The sequence below is a fragment of the Dictyostelium purpureum genome, assembly GCF_000190715.1.
Source record: "Dictyostelium purpureum unplaced genomic scaffold DICPUscaffold_242, whole genome shotgun sequence".
Classification (NCBI taxonomy): Eukaryota; Evosea; class Eumycetozoa; order Dictyosteliales; family Dictyosteliaceae; genus Dictyostelium; species Dictyostelium purpureum.
The window spans coordinates 23354-48252 of NW_003519578.1; the positions used below are offsets into that span (position 1 = coordinate 23354).

Below are 24899 nucleotides of genomic sequence, written 5' to 3' on the forward strand. Positions count from 1 at the left end.
ATCACCTAAATAAAAACCATTTCTCTGTTATTTCTGTGTTTTTATTATTTTAATATCAACACAAAACTACCAAATTAATAAATAAATAACATCAAATAAAAATTATTGAAATTATTTTTTTTTTTTTTTTTTTTTTTCATATTTTTTTTAAATTAAATTTTTAAATTAAATTAAAAAAAATATTTTAATATTAAAATATTTATTTTATTCATTATTTATTTATAATAATTAAATGTCAAGAAGAATCAACAATAACAATAAAAACAACAAAATAGAAGAGAATGATCAACATTTTGGTTGGGGGTGGAATGAACAAGGGCAATTAGGTATTCATTCATTTAGTAATTTTAAACCTTATACAGCATATGGATCTCAAAGTACCCAAGTAAATGCATGTATTAAAAAACCAACATTTTTAAATAATCAAGATGATTTATATAGTAAATCGGTTGCGATTGGTTTGGCACATAGTTTATTAATTGATAGCAAAGGTCAACTTTATTCTACTGGCAAAGGTGCAAATGGAAGAACTGGTATGGGCAACGAATCAACAATATTCAATTTTAAACCAGTTGTATTCAACAATGACGAACTAACCGAGGCGAATAAGTATCGATATTCAAGTAGCTATTATCAACCAAGATTCTTAAATAGACCAATAACAGGAAACCATACAAAAGTAATTAAAATCAGTTGTGGTGGTGCTCACAGTGCATTCATTACTGAAAACTTTGAACTATTTACATTTGGTAGAAATGATAGAGGTCAGCTGGGCCACGGTCTTTTAGATCAATTGGTAATTCCAAAAAAAGTTAATTACCAACATTATGAATATGAGGAATCAAGTAAATCAATTAAAGAAAACAAACTAATCACCGCCAGTAATGTAGACCTGGTTGCATGTGGTTTAAACCACACTGTTTTCTCTTTGGTCGATGGATGTGTTTACTCTATGGGTGATAACAAACATTTTCAACTAGGTTATGTCTCGAAAGAAGACGAAGAAATGGAGTATAGACCACGTTTAATTGAATCCCTAAATTTACCCAAAAAACAATTAGAACAACGTTACACCAATATAAAATCGATTTCTTGTGGCTCAAATTTTAGTGTTTGTGTAAAACAAGGAAATATTTACACCTGGGGTTTAAATAGTGTTGGTCAATGTGGCTTCTCACCAAAAGAAACAAAATCAATTACCGCACCAAAACTTTTAATAATTTATAACGATGCTTCAACCTTATCAAACGAAGATAAAAATCAATCTGGAACCAACAAAAAGAAAAAACCAACCTTTACTTTTACTCAGGTATCATGTGGTAATGACCATAGTTTAGCACTAACTACTAATGGTGAGGTATTTGCATGGGGTGAATCCAAACATGGTCAAATCGGTTTTGCTACATCAATGAGTACATTAGTCGATTTTGACACCAGTACACCAATTAAAGTACGTGAATCTCTATCAAACGAATCGATTACTCAAATTGCTGCTGGTGCATATCATTCAATGGCACTATCAAGATCAAATCATATCTACTGCTGGGGTCTAAATGATTACTATCAAGTTGGTGAAGAAATAGAATCAATGGGTCATCAAAAAATTATATCAACACCCTACCGTATAAGAGCACCGGTTTCAGAGAATTCAAAATTAAAAAGTAAAGAAAGACCTATTTTACAAATTGCAGCTGGTGGAAGATCATCGATGGCTATCAGACGTTTCCTTTTAAACATTGAAATCAGACCAACTAACTATTATGCAGATATTAAAAGAATTTTTGAAAAATCCTCATTTTCAGATCTAATAGTCCAAATAAAAAGAGATGATAACACAACAGTCCAAGAAATTAAGTTCCATAAAATATTTTTGCAAAGATCAAAACCCTTATTAGATTTTCTAAATGAAAACAATGTCCATGTCGATAGCAACACTCGTTCCTCGGTAATCCCCATTCAACAAGCAAAAAGCTTTACAGTCAAAAGCGATATCGAAGATCTTTATGAAAATGATCCATATTTAGAAAACTTTAAAGAAATAGCCACTATAGATACAGATTTATCACAACACTTATTCACAATGGTAAACCAAGAATTATTTTCAGATATTAAAATTAAAGTCGAATACTTTGATCCATCAGAAAACAAAACTTTAAAACCAGTTATATTCAATGCCCACAAATGTATATTAGTAAATAGATCAGAAAAACTCAAAACATTATTAGAATCTTCATATTTCAAAGAATCAATTGACAATATTATTACAATCAATAACTTTACCGCTGAAACTTATGAAGTTTATTTAAAATATTTATATACTGATATTGTATGTATTTTTAAAATATCTAAAATTTTAATATTTTATTAATTTTTTTTTTAAAATAATATTTTAATAGTTAAATATAAATAATGAAAATGCAATCGAACTATTCCAATTAAGCCATCAAGAATCACAGTATAGAATGAAAGATTTAATAGAAGAATATTTGACAAACTCATTAGATCACGAGAATGTTTCATTAATCTTTGAATTGGCATTACAGTTAAACGACAATCAAGTATCTGCAAGTGGTAACAACTCTTTCTTAATTGATAGATGCATTTACTTTATGTCTCAAAATTTAGACAAAGTTCAAAGTTCTGAAACATTTAAATCTTTATCAGAAAACTCAAAACAATTTTTACTGTCAAACTCAATTAATATTCAAGATGATCAAAATATTAAAAGTGATAAAAGTGGTGAAGATAATAATGAAGGAAATGGTTTCAAAAACGATGAAACCAATAAAGGAAAATGTATAATATGTTAAAATAAAATAAAATAAAATAAATGTACCAAAAAAAATTTGTATCATAATAAATTATCAAAAAAAAAATTATTTGATCAAAAAAAACTTTTTTATATTATTTTATATAATATTTATTTTATTTTATTCTGTTTCTGTTTTTTGATTTCATTTATAATACATTTTTCCATTTTCTCAAAGAATCGTTAAATCATGATTTTGTATGATTTTCTTTGCAAAGTTTAAAAGAGTAGACAAACAAAAATAATCATTTTTTTCTTCAATAAATAAAAAAATAATACTAAATTATATCATGAAGAGCTATTCTTAATAAAAAGGAAAACGGTAAAAAATAAACATATTATTTATAAAAAAAAATTTTATTATATTTTATTTATAATAAAATTTTTATTATATTTTATTTGAAAATTTAATTATTAGGATATTGAAAATAGTAAAATCATTTGATGTTCCAATATATTTGCCTGGCCAGGGAAAATGTATTTCTTCCATCAAATAGATTGAACTATTATACCCTATTATTATTATTATTCTTTTTTTTTTTTTTTTTTTTTTTTTTTATAAAATTATTAATTATTATTGATTTACTAAAATTTCTTTTCTAAAGCTTTAAGGTTGATGATGCTGCTGCTGATGAATGCTGATGCTGATGATGAGGACCAAGATGAATGCTGATGCTGATGATGAAGCTGGTGATGATGAGGACCAAAATGAATGCTGATGATAATGCTGAGGACCAAGATGAATGCCGGTGAGGATGCTGATGATGCTGATGACCAAGATGAATGTTGATGGTGATAATGCTTAGGACCAAGACGAATGCCGGTGAGGATGCTGATGATGATGACCAAGGTGAATGTTGATGGTGATAATGCTTAGTACCAAGATGAATGCCGGTGAGGATGCTGATGATGATAATGCTGAGGACCAAGACGAATGCCGGTGAGGATGCTGATGATGATGATGATGAGGACCAAAATGAATACTAATGAAGATGAGGACCAAGATGAATGCTGACGATGAATGCTGCTGATTGCTGCTGATGAATGCTGCTAATGATGATAATACTGAGGACCAAAACGAATGCCGGTGAGGATGCTGATGAGGATGAGGACCAAGATGAATGCCGGTGAGGATTCTGATGAGGATGAGGACCAAGATGAATGAGGACCAAAATGAATGCTGATGGTGATAATGCTTAGGACCAAGACGAATGCCGGTGAGGATGCAGATGATGATAATGCTGAGGACCAAGACGAATGCCGGTGAGGATGCTGATGATGATGATGATGAGGACCAAGATGAATGCCGGTGAGGATGCTCATGATGATGATGATGAGGACCAACATGAATGCTAATGATGATGAGGACCAAGATGAATGCTGACGATGAATGCTGCTGATGAATGCTGCTAATGATGATAATGCTGAGGACCAAAAAGAATGCCGGTGAGGATGCTGATGAGGATGATGATGAGGTCCAAGATGAATGCCGGTGAGGATGCTGATGATGATGAGGACCAAGATGAATGAGGACCAAAATGAATGCTGATGGTGATAATGCTTAAGACCAAGACGAATGCCGGTGAGGATGCTCATTATGATGATAATGAGGACCAAGATGAATGCTAATAATGATGAGGACCAAGATGAATGCTGAGGATGATAACCCTGACCAAGACGAATGCCGGTGAGGATGCTCATGATGATGATAATGCTGAGGACCAAAACGAATGAATGCTAGGGAATAAAAAAAAAAAATAATTAGTATTTATTTTTATAACATATTATATATATATATAATTACCTGTTTGTTTGTTCGCTTGGGCTATTAGAAAAAATAAAATAAATGTATATTGATAAAACGAAAATGAAAATGAAAATGAAAAAAAAAAATTTTCCCCCACACACCACAAAAAAAAAAAAAATTTTAATAAAAAAAAAAAAAAAAAATAATTTAATTTAAAAAAATGAAATTTAATTAAAAAAAAATTGAATTTTACCACACACACACAAATTTCTACAAAGGAATTGCGAACATCATTATTAAAAATTATAATAATAACTTTTAACAAATATATCCATTTAGATTTTATAATTAAATTTAATCTAAAAGTCCACTTTAAGGAAAGTATAATAACTATATTTTTTATTTTAATATTCATTCCTTAAGAAACTATCATTGTTCAATTTAATTATTCAATTTATATTTTTTAATTAATTATAAAAAATAAATTAATCAAAAATTAAATAAAAAATAAATAAAAAAGAATCTTAGAGTAAACAATATATTTTTATAAAACAATAATAAACCAAAAAGAATAGAAAATAGAACTATTTAGTGATTTAAAAACCATTGTTAAAAATATATATAAATTAGAACATATGAAGAAGTAGAACTTTTCAATAAACCTCAATACATAATCAAAAGGAACAATCAAAGTAATTATTTAGATATGGAAATAAGAGATAATAAAATGGATTAATCTTTCTTTATAAATAAAAAATAAACAAATACACTAGTGTACATTTATATTTTTAACTAACTCTTTAATCATTTATATTTTTTTGTTTTTTTTTTTTTTTTTTTTTTTTTTTTTTTTTTTTTTTAGTTTTATCAAAAATATTTTTTTTTGTTATTTTTTATAGATAAAATTTTTACATTTCTCTTTTAGAAAATACTTTTTTAGAAAATGGATACTTTATAAATATCATTGCCCTACAACCCCCAATTAATTTTATTTTCATTATAAAAATAATAATTTCAATTCGTTTATATTTTAATAATAATAACTTTAATTCATTTATAAATCATTTTTATATTTTAATAATAATAACGTCAATTCATTTATATTTTATAAAAATAATAATTTCAATGAATTCATTTAAAAAAAACTTTTGTAATGAACAAGGATCATTACTTAATAATAATCAATAACAATTAATTATTTTAATTTATCAAAAGAATTTTTAAAAAAATAAAAAAATAAAAAATATAAGTTTATTTCATATAGTGTTTGATCCAAATTAAAATTTTAATTTTTCTATTTTTATTTTCATAATTTTTTTCTTCAAATTAAGAAATTTGGGTAAGATATGTTCAAAATAAGAAAAAAAAAATTTATTTAAAAAAAAAAAAAAATAAAAAAAAAAAAAACCGAAAATAAATTATTTTTTTTTTATTTTTTTCATTTCTTTTTATTTTATTTTTTAAATTGTTAAATAAAGAAGAAATTAATTTTATTTATATTTTATTTAACAAAAAGAAAAATATTTAGTTATTTATATAATAGTACTAAAATGTCAACATCAGCTAGTGAAGATTTACCATCATGTGGTGTAAATGATAATGATATCAATAATACAGTACCAGTATCAACAAGAAAAATTCAAATTCAAACAAGCGATAGCACCAAATGTATCAAATGTCTTTACAATATAACCAACAATATTAAAGATAAAAAAAAAGATAAAAAAGAAAAAAAGAAACAACAAGAACTAGAGCAAGAACAACAAGAGAATGATGAAACCTCAAAAAAAGAACCAACAATCGGCAAACCAATAATTTATTTTAGATCTGAACAATTATGTTGGGAATGCTATAAAGATTTAATTTTAAAAAAGTTTAAATTGAATATTGTTAAAGTTAGAGAAAATAAAAGAGAAGCCGAAAAATTGTTAGTAGCATTATCAGGTGGCACATGTTCAGCAGTATTATTGGATTTATTAAAGCAATGCACAGATGGCACTGGTAAAGCTAAAATGTTTTTAGATATTCAATGTGTTCACATTGACGAGTCCTCATTAACACCATACCTTTATCACGATGATTCCATTCAATACATGAAAGATTTATGCGGCAAATTTGGTTTTCCACTCACAGTTGTACCAATTCAAGATATTTTAGGTCAAGAAAAAACCCTTGATCAAAGAACTAATGAAATTAAAGAATCTTTCCAATCTTTGGGATCTGAAACTTCAAAAGAAGATTTATTGGCTTATTACCGTAACCAACTCTTAATAGAAACTGCTCACAAAAAAGATTTTAAAAAAATTATTCTTGGTACAAGTTCAAATAGATTAGCTGTACAATTAGTAGCCTCAACTTCAAAAGGTAGAGGTTTTTCTGTACCAAATGAAACCTCTGTAATTATTGAACAACCATCAAGTAAGTGCATGCCAAAATAATAATAGTTTTAATAGATACAATAATGTTGTTAACACTTTTTTCTTATCATTTTATAACTATAGATAATATTAAATTTTATCAACCAATGAGAGATTTCTTATTAAAAGAAATTTTTATTTATTATAGACATTCAAAAAATCAAGAAATTCCTCCAATGTTTTCAATTAAAAATCTTAAACCAAAACATTCAATTAATACACTTTGCGAAGACTTTTTACATACACTTCAAGATGTTTCAAATCAAACAGTTCACACATTACTTAGATCAGTTGATAAATTAATCTCACCATCAATAGATTCAAATTATAATTGTTCAATATGCACTAGTCCATTAACAAAAGATGAAATTAAATCTTTAGAATCAGTAAATAATAATAGTAATAGTAATAATAGTAATGATAGTTGTTGTAATAGTAATAATAATAATAATAATAATACAGGATGTTGCTCAACTAATACCAACACAGATAATAACAATACAGGATGTTGCTCAACTGCTCAAGAACCACAACAATTTAATAAAGAAACTCTTTGTTATAGTTGTAAAATTCTTTATAGAGATTTCAAAATTATAGATAAATCAAATATTGCACCATATATTAAAGTGAATTCAAAACAACTATTAACAACCACACAACTCGAAGATAAAATTAAAGATTTCTTATTAAAAGATTCAGACGATGAAAACTAAATAAATAAATAACTTTTACATATATTTAAACAAAATTTTTTTTATTATATCATTTTATTTCTTTTTTGTTTGTTTTTTTAATTCGGTTTCCCATTCAACAGACCAATCTGATAATAAATCGTTAATTAGTTCACCTTGTGGAGTTTTAAATATATAGTTTTTAGTTGAGTCACTCTTGGAGGAATTGGGGTTGTGGAATTTAATTGTAAATGAATTGGAGGAGCTGTCCCATGCAACGATATCTCTGTAACTGTATGATACCATTTTCATAACTTTTGGATCGATAATATGAAAACCATTACCATTGATACCAATTGAAACTTTACCTTCAAATTCTTGGGTAAAGAAGGAGGTGTTGGATGGGATATACTTTGCTTTAAAGAAAGTGGAGCCATAATAAAGCCATCTTTGGCAGGTTTCCAAATAAGATTTTTTCAATTGCAAACTTTCAGAACCTCTTAATAATGCATGTTGTGGAATAATTAATTGTTCCCATTCCTCTGGTTTTCTTTTTGATAGCATATGGGATGGAATATAACGGCTAATAGACTCTCTAAGGTGGTCTTGATGCTCTAGTTTTTGATCACCAACCAAAACTTGTAATTGGATAGATGCTAATTTTAATGCTACATCTTCTTCGCATGGATAATTACTGTGAATTACATTATGAATTGCTTGAATATAAAATAAATGAACGGCTTCTGGTTTATTAATTGATCTCTCTGCTTCCAATGGTAATACACTAGTGGGTCTATATACCAATCTAAAATGACCCTCCTCTCCTAATGTTGGGAATGATGATCTTAATTTGCTTGCATGTTCACTTGCTATAGTAGTTGAAATGGCTGATGATGAATTATTTGATGATGCACCACTGATTTTATTTTTTTTACCCAATGTTAAAAACCCTTTAATTGTGCCTGTACTGTAACCTGGTGATGATGGTGATGATGGAGGTGGTATGCCACCACTATTATTTAAACCACTGCTGCTGATATTTGGTGATGATGGTGTTTTACCTCTAATCGATGAAAATCCACTTAAAATTGGTGATGTTGGTTCATCTTTATTGCAATACCTTTTTTCTAAAACTCCCCAGTTTTTAATAATTTCCGATATATTTTGATGATTAAATAATAACCATTCTAAAAAAAAAAAAAAAAAAGATTATTAAAAATTAATATTATAAAAACAATAAAACATATAGATTTAATTAATTATTAATTTATAATTACCAATTTCATCATTTTGTGCCCAAATAAAAAAACATTCTGAATCTTTATTATTAATACCTATTTTTTCAGATACCATTTCCCATAATTGATCACCTGTTGTGTTATTTGGGTCAATTGATAAGGTTTTATGTGTATCATCAATAAAATAAATACGAATTAAAACTTGATTAGATTTTAATAAGCTACTACTATTACTATTATTAGTATTAGTATTATTATTATTAGTAGTGGTGGTATTATTATCTGTAGTTGATGAGGAGGATGGTGATGCTGTTAATTCTGACATTTTTTTTTTTACTAATACAACTATATAAAAATTAAATTCTCTCTCTTTTTTTTTTTTAGATTGGTAATAATATAATTTTAAATATACAAGGTAAATTTATTTTTAACTTTATGTGATATATCTCTAGTTGTAAATAAAATAATATTTAAAAAAAATTAAATTTTTTTTTTTTTTTTTTTTAATGATCTGTTTTTAACACACACAAAAAAAGTAAAAATACAAATTGGTATTATTTAATAGAATACAAAATACAAAAATACAAATGAAATGTTTAAAAATAAAAAACAATGAAAAAATAAAAATAACGCATTAATAATAAATAAAAATATCATGAGAAAAAAAAAAAAAAAATTAATATAAAAAATAAAAAAAAAATAAAAAAAATTTTTAAAAAATTAATTTTTTTTTTTTATGTAATAATCTAGATTCAACAATCTCGATTTTTATTAATAGCCAATAATAATTTAATTTAATATATCTTTTTTTTAAATTAAAATTATTTTTTGTAGTGCTTATTTAAAATGTTAATGACTATAAATAAAGAAAAAATAAAAAAAAAAAAAAAAAATAAAAATAAAAAAAAAAAAATAGTTTTGCACCAATGAAAAATTATTATTTTATTTAAATTATTTGATTCGCCTTAGAGTGACAAATCATCCTTACTGTTTATAAACCAACTTGGAGATTTTGAAACAACTAAAAAGTCAGAGGTTTCTAAAGCATCTTTGCCTTCTTTTTCGATAATGGATTCGACATTAAATCCACATAGTTCATAAAAAGTTTTATTTTCGATAATCTATATTAATTAAAAAAATAATGGTATTAATAAAACTGAAAACTTTTAAAATAATTTTAAAAATAATTAAAACTTACATTTGAATTCCAATGTACAATATTATTGTTATTGTTAATTTCTTTAATATTTAATGGTTGGTTATAAAAAGTTAAAAATGTTGAGGATGGTTTCAAAAGTTTTGAAATTTTATTAAACTTATTAATGTTTGAAAATGATATATCAGAGTTATTATTACTATTATTATTACTATTATTATTGTTGTTATTATTTTGATCAACAGAGTCTAATAAAATGATTGCATCAAATTTGAATTTTTCTTTACTTTCATTGTAATGCTCAATTTCTGAATACTCAATTGTAAATACATTGATAGCTTTGTTATTAAAATTTTTAGAGTCATAATGATTATAAACTAATCTTGCTAAATCTTTGATTAATTGACTGTTGTTATACTTTTCATTGAATGTAATTATTATATTGATTTCGTTACTATTATCTTGGTTATTATTGTTTAAATGTTTTTTAATTGAGTTTATGTAAAAGTTGTTTTTTGATTGATGTAATCTTTTATTAATGTAATCATAACCAAAGTATAATACGATTGGTGTGAGTAACATTGTATAGTTATTGAATATTAAGTTTTTATTATAATACATTTCTTTTTATTATTTTATTGTTATTGTTATTATTCCTGTTATAACTGTAATTAATTTTATGTGTCTTTTCAAGAATGCAAAAAAATTTTAAAAAAATCTATTTTTTTTTTTTTTTTTTAAATTTTAAAAAAAAAATTTTTTATTTTTTTGGGGTTGTTTTAAAAAAATATATATTTTTGTTTTTATTGGAATAAGATAATAAATTGTGTGCCCTTTATTAAAGTTATATATTTTCGTTAATATAATAATTAAAAAAAACGATAATGAAGCTAAAAATAAAAAATAAAAATAAATAAAAATAAATATATTTAATTAAATTAAATAAAAATAATTGGAATAAAAAACTAAACAAATAAGAAATTATAAATGTGTTTTTTGTGGTCAAATCAGATTTTTTTTTTTTTTTTTATAAAAAAATTCGTTTGTTTTAAATATTTTTATATTTTTTTTTAAAATTTTTTTTTAGTTCAAAAAAAAAGCAAATAATAAACAACCCTTTTATTTATTTTTTCATTGTTTAATAAATAAAGATAAAAAAAAAAAAAACAAAAAAAAAAAACAAAAAAAAAACAAAAAAAAAAAAAAAAAAATTTTATAATAATAATAATGATAAATAATAAATCTATTATTGTTTTATTTTATTTTATTTTATTTTTAACAATATGCCAATCACAATTATCAGCTTCAGAATATGGATGTTTACAAACTTTTCTTAATTATATTGGCCAAAGCAGTTTAATACCCTTTATTTTCCCCGAAAGCGAAATATGCAATGTTAATGGAATTGTTTGTCAAGATAACAGTGTTATAGAATTAAATTTAAATCAGATCTCAACTTCCACAGTCGACAGTTCATTATTACAATGTTTTTCGAAATTAAATAAAATGTTTGTTTCTAAATATTAAGATTATTTTACTTTAATACGATCAAATCAATACTAATTTTTTATTTTTTTTTAACTTAATTTTAATATTTTTAATAAATTTTTACCAGTAATTTTCAATATTTTACAGTTTCAAACTCATTTTTAGTTACTAATGATTACAAAGACACTAATACTTCAGTTACCCTATTTCATCCAAATCAGCTTACAATTAGTGGTTATGTAAATCAAAATATTAAAGAGTTAGTAATTACTACCACTCAATACTATGACACAACATTTTCATTAGATTATTTTAAAGATATTTTATATTTGTAAGTTAGAATGAACATAAAAATAATTATAATATATTATTTAAATAGTTTCTAATTTTTTTTTTTCTGTTCTTAGAACTCTTATCGATGAATATATTGATATTGCTACAAATGAAAAAAGTGTACAAAGAATTACTTATACAGATCCTACAATTTTCACATCAACACCAAGATCAATGTATGTATTTTAAAAATAAAAAAATTTAAATTATTTTTATATATTAATTTTTTCATTTATAAACAGTGAAATGTTTTCAAAAAATTTACCATCTATTGTAGGATTTACAAATGTACTTTTAATGAAGGTTATTTTACAAAAGGATTTTTTATTTGATACCTATGAATCATATATTAATGTAGATTCAATGTGTGTATATTCAGATATAATTTTATTATTATTTTTTAGATCTTCACTAATTCTATTTATCTTTTTTTAATAGCGATATCTCAACAATTTATTTCGATACAGTCGTAAACTCGAATATTATTCAACGATTAAGGCCATCTTTGGTAAGAGATCTTAAATTAAAATTAGGAATGTCAACAAATAATGGTTTAAATAAAATAAATTTAGCAATTAATTACCCAAATTTAAAAGCAATATCAATCGAAACAAACCCCACATTTTCACACAACGAGTTTCAATTTTCTTCAATACCTTCAAATCTTCAACAATTTATATTAAAAGGTTCGGTTTTTTCAGGGTTGGATATTGCTCTTGGACTTTTAAGAAATGTTCCATTTATCGATCTTAGTAATAATAATATTAGAGCTATATTACCAATAAACAATTTAAACTCATTTCCAAATAGTGAGCTAAATATTTCAAATAACCAAATATCAGGGGTATTAGATGAGTCCTATTGTAAAATTGCAAATTTAGACGTTTCAAATAATTTATTAACTGGGTAAGTGGTTTTTATTTTATATTTTATATTTTATATTTTATATTTTATATTTTATATTTTATATTTTATATTTTATATAAAAAAAGAACGAATATTTATATTTTAAAATTTATAGCCCAATTCCAAAATGTTTTACATGCTATATGAAAAATCATTTTGAGTCGAGATTTTCTGGTAATCAATTCGATAATTATTTTGAAATGAATAATGATTGCGCATACATTCAAGCAAGTTTAAGAATAGATGGGGACAAGGTATATTTAGAAGGTTCAAATTTAGGTTTTGATCCAAATACTATTAAAGCAACACCACCTTTAACTTTTGAAATGGAAATTCCATCAACTCGTTTTGTTGCAGACTTTAGCAAATATTTAGGTATTCAAACCGAGTTTTTAATTTCATTTACTTTAATAAACAAGAATTTTAAATTTAATTCACCCCCAAAGCAACCAAAAGTCGATTTTATCAATACAACCCCAGATGGAATTACTTCAATTTATGGCAGTGATTTCCCAAATGATAAAAGTAAAGCAATTGTAACAATAGGAGGTAATAGCTGTGAAGTTTCAATTTCAACATTTGGTTTTATAGAGTGTCAAATGCTAAATATTAGAGCTCTTACTTTTGGAATGCTCTCTTATATTACAATTTCAGATCCAATTTACGAATTAAAAACTCAGTTTTATATCAACTATGATTCATTAACCCTATTAACAACTAATGTATATTATTGTAACAATGGAGAAGGGTGTAATGGTTACATTTGTGATACATTGTCTCAACAGCCTACATGTGACTGCCCAGGGAAACAAAGTAACTGTATGCCATATACCTGTCCAAATAATTGTAGTGATCATGGCTCTTGTGATGAAAGTACTGGATCTTGTACCTGTGAAAAAAACTATACCTCAGAAAATGACTGTTCAATATTTAGTATGGAGTGTCCTGGCAATGGTTGCAGTGGCCATGGTACTTGTGATCACAATACTGGATTATGTACCTGCGACCTAAACTATACCTCAGAAAATGACTGCTCAGTATTTAGTATGGATTGTCCAGGTAATGGTTGCAGTGGTCATGGTACCTGTGATCACAACAATGGCGAATGTACATGTGATGAAAATTATACTTCAACAAAAGACTGTTCTGTATTTAGTATGGATTGTCCAGGTAATGGTTGCAGTGGTCATGGCACTTGTGATCACAGTACTGGCGTATGTAGATGCGACCTAAACTATACTTCAGAAAAAGATTGTTCAGTATTGTATATGGAGTGTCCAGGAAATGGTTGTAGTGGCCATGGTATATGTAATCACAATACTGGCGAGTGTGTATGCGATATAAATTATACTTCAGAAAAAGATTGCTCTGTATTATACATAGAATGCCCAGATAAAACTTGCTCATCACATGGAACATGTAACACTTTAAAAGGTGAATGTGATTGTAATGAAGGTTTCCAAGGTTCAGATTGCTCAGAAATAGTAATAAAGAATTGTCCACTTTATAATGGCCATATATGTGCAGGTTTTGGCTTTTGTGAAGATGGTATGTAAATTTTATTTAAATGGTATTTTAAATGATAATATTATATTAAATTATTTTTTATTTATTCATTTTTTAATAGGTTTTTGTAAATGTGATAATTCTCATCAAGGAGATGATTGTAGTGTCGTCTATGTTGAATGTCCAAAGAATAATGGTCAAATTTGTAGTGGTGGTTTAAATAAATGTAATAATATAACTGGTAGGTAGAGATTTGTTTTTTTTCGAAAAATATTGATAACTGATTCATTTTATATCTTTTTTTAAAATAAAACAAGGTGTTTGTACATGTGAACCTAATAAATCTGGGTACGATTGCTCGGTTGATGATTCAATTTATTGTAAAGATCCAACATGCAATAACAATGGAATATGTGATAAATCTAAAGGAAAATGTAATTGTAATGATGGTTATAGTGGTGATTCATGTGAAACTCCAATTTGTTCATCCAGTTGTTCAAACCATGGATCATGTATTTCACCAGAAAAATGCCAATGTTTAGATGGATGGGGCGGAGATGATTGTTCAGTTGTTAATATAGATTGTAAAGATCCAACATGCAGCAACCATGGTGTTTGTGATAGATCAAAAGGTATTTGTAGTTGTAATAATGGTTTTGGTGGCGAATCTTGTGAAACTCCAATATGCTCTACTGGATGCTCAAATCATGGATCATGTATTTCACCAGGAAAATGCAAATGTTTAGATGGATGGATTGGAGATGATTGTTCAATTGCCCATATAGAATGTTCCCCAGTATGTGGCGTTAATGGCAAATGTGATAACACAAAAGGTACCTGTGATTGTAATAATGGTTATAGTGGTGAGTCATGTGATCTTCCAATATGTTCCACAAATTGCTCTAACCAAGGTTCCTGTGTTGCACCAGAAAAATGCCAATGTATTTCAGATTTTGTCGGTATCGATTGCTCAATTTCAGCTAAAAAAACTCATTTTATAAGCTCAATAGAACCATGTTCAATTTTGGGTGGTGAAGTTACTATTTATGGATGGTTTGGAACAGTTCATGAAAAATTAACCGTTCAAATAGGCGATATGTTTTGTGAAGATCTAGTTGCAACTGAAACTACTATAAAGTGTACACTAATGGGTGGTATGGGTACTAAAGATGTAATTATTACACAGAATTATGTTAGTTCATTTGGTAAATTTCAATATTTTAATCCAATCCAAAGTTGCCCAAACAACTGCACTAGTCCAGAAAATGGTCAATGTGATACTACAACAGGTCAATGCTCTTGCTCTATTAAAAATGATGGGTTTGATTGTTCCTTGGAAAAAGTTTCAACTGAAAAAGATTATCCAGCTTCAATTACAAAAATTAATCTAGAAACAGGTTCAGCTTCCATTAGCAACCAAGACACAAATTACGAAGTTTCAATTATATCATTAATCGAGTTTGATATAAATAGTAATATAGTTTCAACCAATTATTTTAAAAAACACTGGGATAGTTCAATAGATGAAGAAAAAGCTATATATCAATTCTCACAAAAACTCGACAACAATAATGGTATTATAACATATATAGTTGAAGAAGTAAAACAAAATAAAGTATATGAATTTGCAGGTATGAAGTTATCACTTGAAGAAGGCGGAATAAAGGTTTCAGTTAATATTTCAAACTATGAATACCAAAGTTCTCTAAATACATTACAATTAAGATTTTTATCAGCTTCTGGAGAAAACTCAAATACCACACTTTCAAATAAATGTAATCAAAATCCCTCAAAATCAGATACCTCGAATGTTGACCCAAATCAAGCATTAAACTACATTAGTATTACAAAGGTATGTATTATTATTTTGGTTTAATTATTTAAATCATTTAGGTTTTTATTAACGAATCCAATTTTAAAACAAATAGAACTCGAAGCAGTTTAGCGGTAGATTTATTAATAAAGTAATTTCGGATGGTAGATCAACATTTATGACAAGTGAAATTATTAAAGATTTAACCAACTCTTCAACTGTAACAGTAGGACTTAACTTGCCCCATTGTAACCAATTTTGTTTTATTGACCCAGATTTTTCTGTTCTAGTATCATCCAACTTTAATCCAAATTGTGAAGGTGTTTCAAAGAATAATTGGGTTATACCTGTTGCTGTAGTGGTTCCAGTCGTATCACTTTCAATTTTAGTTTTGGCAAGTGTTTTAGTCTATAGAAAGCATAGATATGCAATTCGTTTATTCTTTTTAAAAAGATCCACGAACAGTTCATTTAAACTAAAGGAAAAAAGAAATAAATACCATTATTAATATACAATTAATGTAAAAATATAATATAACTTCTTTTTTAAATTTAATATTTTAAAAAAAGCTCACAAATTAATTTCGGATATATTAATGTATTCACTCATTTATATTAAATAATAATATATAGTTTAATCAAATATTTAACAATGGTATTTTTTTTTTTTATTTTTTTATTTTTTTATTTTTTTTTTTAAAACAAATTCTTTTTACAGAAAATGAAAATGTAATTCGTATATCAGAGAAATTAATTAAATAATATTTTATTAAAATACTCAATTTATATATAATATAGGTAAAATAAAAGAAAACTCTATGAATAGTATTAAAAAATTCAAATTAAACAGTATAGTATTGTTTTTTTATTTTTTTTAATTTTTTTTTATATTTTTTATTTTTTATCAAATAATAATAATTTTCATTTTGTTATATTTTCTTTTTTTTTTTTTTTTTTATTTTTTCATAAATTATTTTCCTTTGTTATATAATATTTTTAATATTTTTTTTTTTTTCAATAAAAAATTAAAGCTTATAAATTTTCGTCAATCATTATAGTTTTTTTTATTATTTATTTATTTATTTATTTTTATTTGTATACAATAATAAAAAATGTTTAGTTTAGATAATTTAGATTATTTAAATATTGTTTTATTTATTTTTGTTTTTTCTTTATTTAATTTCCTTGTTACTGCAATCATCATCAAGTATTATCCTCCACAACATCAACAAAACAAAAATGTAGAAATGTTCACTAAAGAAGATGTTGATCGTCTTTTAGAAAATCAAAAGAATCAAATTCTCATGAAAGTAAGTTTCATTTAACATAAACTATATTTTTTAATTTATTAATATTTATTTATTAAAAATATTTAGTTTTCCGAAGAAAAGGCGATTTTATCAAAGGAAAATGCGGTAATTCAATTAAAATTGGAAAAAAAGGAAAAAAAATCTTTAAAATCAAAAAGATTGCTATCTGTTTATGAAAGTGAAATGAAGGAGATATTAGGTCAACCTTTATCACCCACAGATAAAGAAAAATTAAAAAATGCATTAAATGAAAATGAATCATTAAAAAAGGTAAATATTTAATTTGAATTAATAATAGATAAATCAATATCAATATTAATTATTAATGATCAACAATTGTTTATTAATATTTAATATTTTAAATCAAAAATTCATTTTTACTAATATCTTTTTTTAATTTTAATTTTATTCTTTTAATTTAGAAAAATATTGAGCTTGAAGAAACAAACTCGAAACTTAGTAATGAAATCCAAGTTCAAGTTCATAATTTTAATGCCCTTAAATTACGTGCCGAGTCAAGGTTAGAGGATGCATCAGAGCAATTATCCCAAATAAAAAAAGTTGCAAAAAGAAAAATTTTAGCACTAAAGTTAAAATTAAAAGAATAAGAATCAAAATTAGCTTTGAAATCAAAACAATAAGATGATATGGCCAAATCATCTGTTGAATTTTTTTCAAAAGCTTCAATTTGCAACAGTAAAGGGTCAGAAACTTTCTCGCCAACTCTTCAATTATAACTTCAAATATTTCAATACCATAGGCACAAGAGGTCAATACGGATTCATCAGAATTTATGCAAAGATTAAAGAAAATACATTACCAATTCTACACCATATTTATATATCTAAACTTATCATCAAATCATCACTAAATAATAGAAGTTTACCTTTTTTAACAATTATTGAACCATGCAGGTAAAAAGCCACCACTTAGATTCACTGACAAAGCATATCCAAGAGTAGATAAACCAATCAATATTTTAATAACTAAATTATTTATAAATTTAATTAAATAATCATTTAATAAATAAATTTTAATAATTAATAGTTTTAATAATTAAATTAAATAAAGAAAATAAATTATTTCATATTTTTTTTTTTTTTTTATAATTTAATTATAATTTTTATTTTCTTTTTTTTTTTTTAATTTTAATCTTTTTATCATATATTTTTTCTTTGTTTTATAATACATTTAATTTAGATTTGTTGTTTTTTTAAATTATTTATATTATTTTTTTTTAACTTTAAAACTTGTTGCAGATAATTCATCGAAATCAATTTCTTTTTCTGAACCTTTGCAGTTTGGAGCATTTTTTACACACTTTGCAGCATTTGTTACTTTATGTTGTGATATCAGATTAACAAGCGGAACCAAGTTGAGGGGTAGCGGCAGTGACAGCTTTATAGGTTACAATAAACCTGTTCAGTCCCACCGACAATTTCTTGAATTGACGAAACTTTAGCAGCAGAGATCAAACCTTCAGCCCATGTTGGATCTTTTCTCTAATTTAGGATATATTCTATAATACTTAAATAAAAATTATTTTGTTTATTTATATTATTGAAAATAATTTTAAATATTTACCTTTAATTTGAGAAAAACACTATGTTAAAAATAAAAAAGATATGATGGTATAAGTTGACTAATAGAATTTTTTTCTTTAAAAATATTGGAAACTAAATACAACATAGTAAGTTTTAGTTTTAAAGACTACCTCTACTGAAGGATAAAATATAATGAATAAAGTGATAAATAAAAAAATTAATAAAAAATAAAAAATATTTTTATAAACAAAAAATTAAATTTTTTAAAATAATTTTAAATTAATTTATGTTTAATAAAATAATTATAATTTTAAATTGATTTAATGAATTAATTAATTAATCTTTTTTTTTTTTTCAAATCTTTTTTTAAATGTAAAAGTTTACCTATGTATTTTGGATATCAATAGAGAATTTAATTAAATTTTTAAGTCGAACAAATAGATTTAATTAATATTATCAATTTTAAAATTTTATGAAAAAGATAAGGTTGAAACTATTCTATAGAATGAAATTCATTAGTTATAAATTATAATATTTATTATAAAATAGACAATTGTTTTTTTGTTTTTTTTTATTTTTTTTTAATTGTTTTATTAATTTTTTTTTTTTTTTTTTAATTTTAAAAAATAGACTATTAAATTTTTTTTTTTTTTTATTCATTAAAAATTATTGCTTTCACACCACACATATAATTTTTCATCCATCAGCTTCATATTTTTTTACAATCGCTTTCATTTAAAATTATATATTGTTTTTTATATCTTTATATTTCTTTTTATTTGTATATAATTTATTTTATATTTTTATATAATTTATAAATAATTGTTTATTTTTGTAAAAAAAAATGGATGATTTTTTATTTTTGTATATTTTTTTATTTTTAGTTTGTGCCATTGGTTTTTATTCAACTTTTCGTTTTGGTAAATTATTTACCAAAAAAAGCATCACCCAAGTAGAGAGTTGGGAAAAAGACGACCACCAACTCGAAGACTCTGATCAATTGGATGATTTGGTAAATTCATTTGGAAGTCTAAGTGTTCTAACAAGTGAAGAAGAAATGGAAAATAAACAACTTATGGAACAATATTCAAATCTTCTACAACACTTCGATAATACCCTAGATGAATGTAGTAATAAACTAGATCAACAATTAGAGTCTTTAAAAAAAAATAATTTTGGTTGATATACCGTTATATCTCCTATAGACACGGGTGCATTGAAATACTTTTAAAAGCCTTTAAATATAAGTAAGTAAATAAAAACATTATCAAAAACATCAAATCTATTTAGAAATGGGATTCGTTGAATAAAAAAGGAAAATATATGAATTACTAACACAAATAAATTTCTGTTTTAGAATCCGAATCATGTATTTCTGTTTTAGAACCCGAATCATGTATTTCTGTTTTACAATCCGAATCATGTATTTCTGTTTATTAGGAAGAACACAAAAGAAGAAAATGATAGCTAAAACTCATTCATCTTTTTAAAGAAATAATAAAATTAAAGCTTTATATTTTTTATTTATTTTTATTTTGTTTTCTTCTGAAATATTATTTGGTTGTGTATTATTTTCATATTCTGCCTACATTACTGATGGATTTTAACCATTACTAATGCTTTGACTACTTCATTATATTTTTTTATTTGATTTATAATTTCATTTCTTATTTTTTCTATTTCTTTTGTATAATTTTCTATTATCTTTTCTATATCTATTTAAATTTCATTCCTTGTTCTTTCAAAAAATCCACATCAGCATTTTTAGGTATTTCCTGCTTTTCTTTAAATTTCTCTTTCAATTGATTTAATTTCGGTAATATTGTCGTCTTGACTGACCAGTTAAAAACTCATTCTCTAAAGTTTTAATGGCCTCATCTCTATCTTTTTAATTTTATTACTCTTAGCATTATAACAACAACCTTTTTGAATCACTACTTGTCCTCTTGAATTTACTTTGATTTTTCAAACAGTTGCTATTATAAATGATGTGCTGATATTTAAACAATTTTCAATCTTCCCAACACTTTGATGTTGATGAATATTTATTTATATATCAATATCAAAATTTATTAAAATATATAAAAATATAAAAAATAAATAACATTTATATTTTTTATCTATTACATTATTTCTTATAAAGTAAAAAGAGTTTATGTTTTTTTTTTTTAATTTTAAAATAAACAAATCAAGTAATGTACATTTTTCAAAAGCCCCAACTAGTAACAGTAGTCAATCATCTAAGGATTCAAGATATTCTAACTCCGATGATAACTCAATAAGTAATGGGTCAAAAATTGCAGAACGTCCAGAGCAAGAATTAGTAAATACATCAGAAGAAAAGGTTGACCATTGTAAAAAAGTTTTCACCAATGTATTAAATTTATTAATGAAAAAGGATCCACATCAATTATTTTACTCACCAGTTACTGAAGAGATTGCACCCGATTATTTTACCTATATCAAAAAACCAATGGATTTCTCAACAATGATCAAAAAGAATAATGATGGTAAATACATTTCAATCGATCTTTTCACTTACGATTTTACATTGATTTGTGAAAATTGTATGAAGTATAATGATGCAAATTCAGTATATTACAAGGATGCTAGAAAGTTATTAATAGATGGTACAAAAACATTATGTCCTATTTATTTAATAATTTTTATTATTTTATTTGTTAATTTTATTATTCAACTTTGGTGCTTGGACATTGGCTCAAAGAGAATGTGTTGAAAAAGGTAGAACCAGTGATGGTGGTCCAATGTAATAGAAAAAATAAAAATTTTGAAGTATTTATAGAAAAAAAATTACATTAAATTTATTTATTTTTAATTTTAAATAATGCCCTTAATTATATAACTGCTATATTGAATAAAATATATTTAAAAATCCTCTTAACAATATTTATGTATATTAATAAAAAAAAAAAAAAATTTTAAAAAAAAAATAAAAGGGGGAAACAACCACACATTACTATATATATTAATTTATTATGATTTAACTGTTTTTTATTGATTTTTAAACACCTTTTAAATTAAAGACTTTTTTTTTTTGTTTTTAAAACTTAGAAAAATAAAAAAAAACTAAAACTTAGAAATTGACTTTAAAAATGGAACTTATTGACCCCGAACTTAGAAACCCCTTTTTTTCAAAAAATAAACTAAATTTTTTACCCTAGTTATACTGCTATATTATTACTTTGAACGAGATTGTTGGATGGTTGCAAAGGGTATTTATACTGCTGGAATATGGTTTTGAGTGTGATTGTTGATGGTTGTAAGGGGTATTTATATTTCTGGAATATGATTTTGAGTGTGATTGCTGATGGTTGTAAAGGGTGTTTATACTGCTGGAATATGTGATTGTTGATGGTTGTAGAGGGTATTTATACTGCTGGAATACGGTTCTGAATGGATTGTGATTAGCATTAAAGGGAAAAGTGAATCTGGTTTTTGGTTCTGATTAAGTTGGAGATTGTCGTGAACTTTGTTTTCGAATTTTGATCTTAACGTTAGATTAGAAACTTTGAACGTATTGATATTGAGGTATAAAGAATTGGAATTAGGCTAAATAAGAATTAAAGTTAAATATTAGTTTCTTTTATTTTTAAATATATGAATTATTTTAATGTTATTATTATAGTTACCTTTTTGAATTTCTATTAATATTTGGAACTGGAACTTTAATATTATTATAAATTTACTTTGCTTCTTTTTGTAGAGCTGAACAATATGATGATATATTTATTATTAAAATATTGATAATGATTTGACTATTTAGAACTACTTGGACAATTTTTGGATGATGTATATAAATGTAATTGTAATCAATAAATGAAACTAGGAATGAAACGAGTTAATTAATAATAAGGACTTCATCATATTCGTTTTAAAGAAACTTTGAATAAAGTACCAAAATTATTAATTTAATCGCCCTCAATTTCATTATTAATCCATATTTATATAATCATCAAATATTGGTTCGTAAATATTGTGAACAAAACGACGACGCAATAAATGGTGATAAAATTGCTCCCTGTTATCACTGAAATCATCATCGGAATCATTATCATTATCATTTTCATTTTCATTTTCATTTTCAAAATTATCGGAATCATCAAGGAAATTGTAATCTAATTCTTGTTCATGGGCTCTATTTTCAACATCGCCTACTACTATTGGATCATGACCGACTCTCTACAGTTATAAAATGAAAAAAAATTAATATATATTTTTATTAAATATAAATATAAATGTATGAATTTACTTACTTTAATTGTATAGAATCTTGCTCTACATAATGGGCAAGTATTTTTAATTTTATGCCATGTATCCATGCAATCAAAACAGAATTTGTGATTGCAATCAATGGTGGCGATGCTATCAGTCTCCATATCTTCCATGCAAACGTAACATTTATTATCTTCTTGTTGTTGCTTTTTTTTCAAAGCTAATTTAGATTTTGCATCTTTTAATTTTAAATTAAGTTCAAGAATTTGTTTTTTGGCAACTTTTTTTATTTCTTCTAATTGCTCCGATGCATTGGTTAATTTTGACTCGGCATGTACTCTAAGGTCATTAAAATTTTTAATTTGAACTTGGATTTGATTATAAAGCTGTGAGTTTGATTCCTCAAGTTCCAAAGTTTTCTAAATTGAAAATAAAAAAAATTAATCATAAGATATTAGTAAAATGAAATTATGTTGATGTGTAAAAAAATATTTATAATATTAATTATTAATTAACAATATTTAATCATTAATTATTAATAATAATAATTATTTTTAATAAAATATTTACCTTTTTAAATTGTGCGTTTTCTTCCAAAGCTTTTCTTAATTTTATTGAATCTGGTACTGCTAATGGTTGCTTTAGTACCTCTTCCTTTTTGTTTTCAAAATCCAATAGCAAATCTTTTAGTTTTGAAGATTTGATTTGTTTTTTTTTCAATTTTAATTGAAATTCCTCATTTTCTTTTGCTAGAATAGCTTTTTCTTCGGAAATCTAAATATTTTTAAAAAATAAATATTAATAAATTATAAAATATAGTTTTATGTTAAATGAAACTTACCTTTAAATTAATTTCATTTTTATGATTTTCCAAGAGACGATCTACATCCTCTTTAGTAAACATTCCATTATTATTGGTTTGTTGTTGTTGTGGATAGTAATAATGTTTGAGGATGATTGTAGTGATGAGGGAATTAAATACAGAATAAACGAAAATAAAAAAAACAATAACTAAATTATCTAAACTAAACATTTTATTATGATTGCTATTAAAAAAGAAGTGATGGTGATTAAATAAATATATATACAAAAAAATTTAAATAAAATTTATTTACAAACAAAAAATATAAAATTATTAACAAAAAAAAAAAAAAAAAATAATTAAATAAACTATAATAAATTATAATAAATAAAATATGATTGTGGAAATTTAAAAATTAAAGATATACTGAACACAAAAAAAATTGTAGTTTGTAAGTTTTAATTTTTATTGAAATAAAAAAAATTATAATATGAATAAGAAAAAAAAAAAAAATATAACAAAATTATTAAAAAAAAAATTAAAAAAAAAAAATTAAAAAAAATTAAAAAACAATACTATAATGTTTAATTTATAATTTTTATAGGTACACATTTTTCATTACCTTTTTTTCATTTAAATTAAGTATTTTAATTAAATATTTTTATTCTCTCTCTGATATTTGAAATATCTACCACACTTTTGATTGTTAAAAGAATTTTTTTTTTAAAAAAAAAATAAAAAAAAATTAAAAAATTATTTATTTATTTTATTTTTTTAAAAATAATTAAAATTCTTTAAACAGACCGCTTATTAATAAAAATAATTTATATTAGTATTTTACCTATATATATTGATTTATTTGAATGTTTTTTTATTTAATATTTAATAAAAACATCCCAAAAATAATTTAAAACCATAAAAAAAAAG

General features: G+C 24.3%; 7 protein-coding genes across 7 annotated transcripts; 4 read left to right on the forward strand and 3 right to left on the reverse strand.

The window, feature by feature from the left end:
* Window positions 1-232: 232 nt before the first annotated feature.
* DICPUDRAFT_56953 (uncharacterized protein) lies at window positions 233-7686 on the forward strand (the record flags this gene model as incomplete). Its single annotated transcript, XM_003290753.1, has 3 exons — window positions 233-2326; window positions 2397-2739; window positions 7361-7686. The coding sequence occupies 3 exons, from the start codon at window positions 233-235 to the stop codon at window positions 7684-7686; spliced, it is 2763 nt and encodes a 920-aa protein (XP_003290801.1).
* A 54-nt stretch (window positions 7687-7740) lies between these two features.
* On the reverse strand, window positions 7741-9207 carry frmB (uncharacterized protein; the record flags this gene model as incomplete). The annotated part of the gene is made up of 2 exons (XM_003290759.1): window positions 7741-8831; window positions 8922-9207. 2 exons carry the CDS (start codon window positions 9205-9207, stop codon window positions 7741-7743), a joined length of 1377 nt encoding a protein of 458 aa, XP_003290807.1.
* Window positions 9208-9847: 640 nt separating this feature from the next.
* On the reverse strand, window positions 9848-10620 carry DICPUDRAFT_89108 (uncharacterized protein; the record flags this gene model as incomplete). The annotated part of the gene is made up of 2 exons (XM_003290760.1): window positions 9848-10003; window positions 10081-10620. The coding sequence occupies 2 exons, from the start codon at window positions 10618-10620 to the stop codon at window positions 9848-9850; spliced, it is 696 nt and encodes a 231-aa protein (XP_003290808.1).
* Window positions 10621-12060: 1440 nt separating this feature from the next.
* DICPUDRAFT_38006 (uncharacterized protein) lies at window positions 12061-16592 on the forward strand (the record flags this gene model as incomplete). Its single annotated transcript, XM_003290754.1, has 7 exons — window positions 12061-12224; window positions 12298-12765; window positions 12881-14313; window positions 14393-14512; window positions 14589-14783; window positions 14862-16123; window positions 16200-16592. Coding segments are annotated over 7 exons (4035 nt in total), but the record flags the coding sequence as incomplete, so codon positions are not given.
* Window positions 16593-17195: 603 nt separating this feature from the next.
* Window positions 17196-18001, forward strand: DICPUDRAFT_155344 (uncharacterized protein; the record flags this gene model as incomplete). Its single annotated transcript, XM_003290755.1, has 3 exons — window positions 17196-17393; window positions 17460-17663; window positions 17816-18001. The coding sequence occupies 3 exons, from the start codon at window positions 17196-17198 to the stop codon at window positions 17999-18001; spliced, it is 588 nt and encodes a 195-aa protein (XP_003290803.1).
* Window positions 18002-21293: 3292 nt separating this feature from the next.
* On the forward strand, window positions 21294-21563 carry DICPUDRAFT_12366 (uncharacterized protein; the record flags this gene model as incomplete). The annotated part of the gene is made up of 1 exon (XM_003290756.1): window positions 21294-21563. A coding segment is annotated over one exon (270 nt), but the record flags the coding sequence as incomplete, so codon positions are not given.
* Window positions 21564-22888: 1325 nt separating this feature from the next.
* On the reverse strand, window positions 22889-24203 carry DICPUDRAFT_155347 (uncharacterized protein; the record flags this gene model as incomplete). The annotated part of the gene is made up of 4 exons (XM_003290761.1): window positions 22889-23137; window positions 23212-23589; window positions 23741-23944; window positions 24012-24203. 4 exons carry the CDS (start codon window positions 24201-24203, stop codon window positions 22889-22891), a joined length of 1023 nt encoding a protein of 340 aa, XP_003290809.1.
* Between the last annotated feature and the right edge of the window lie 696 nt (window positions 24204-24899).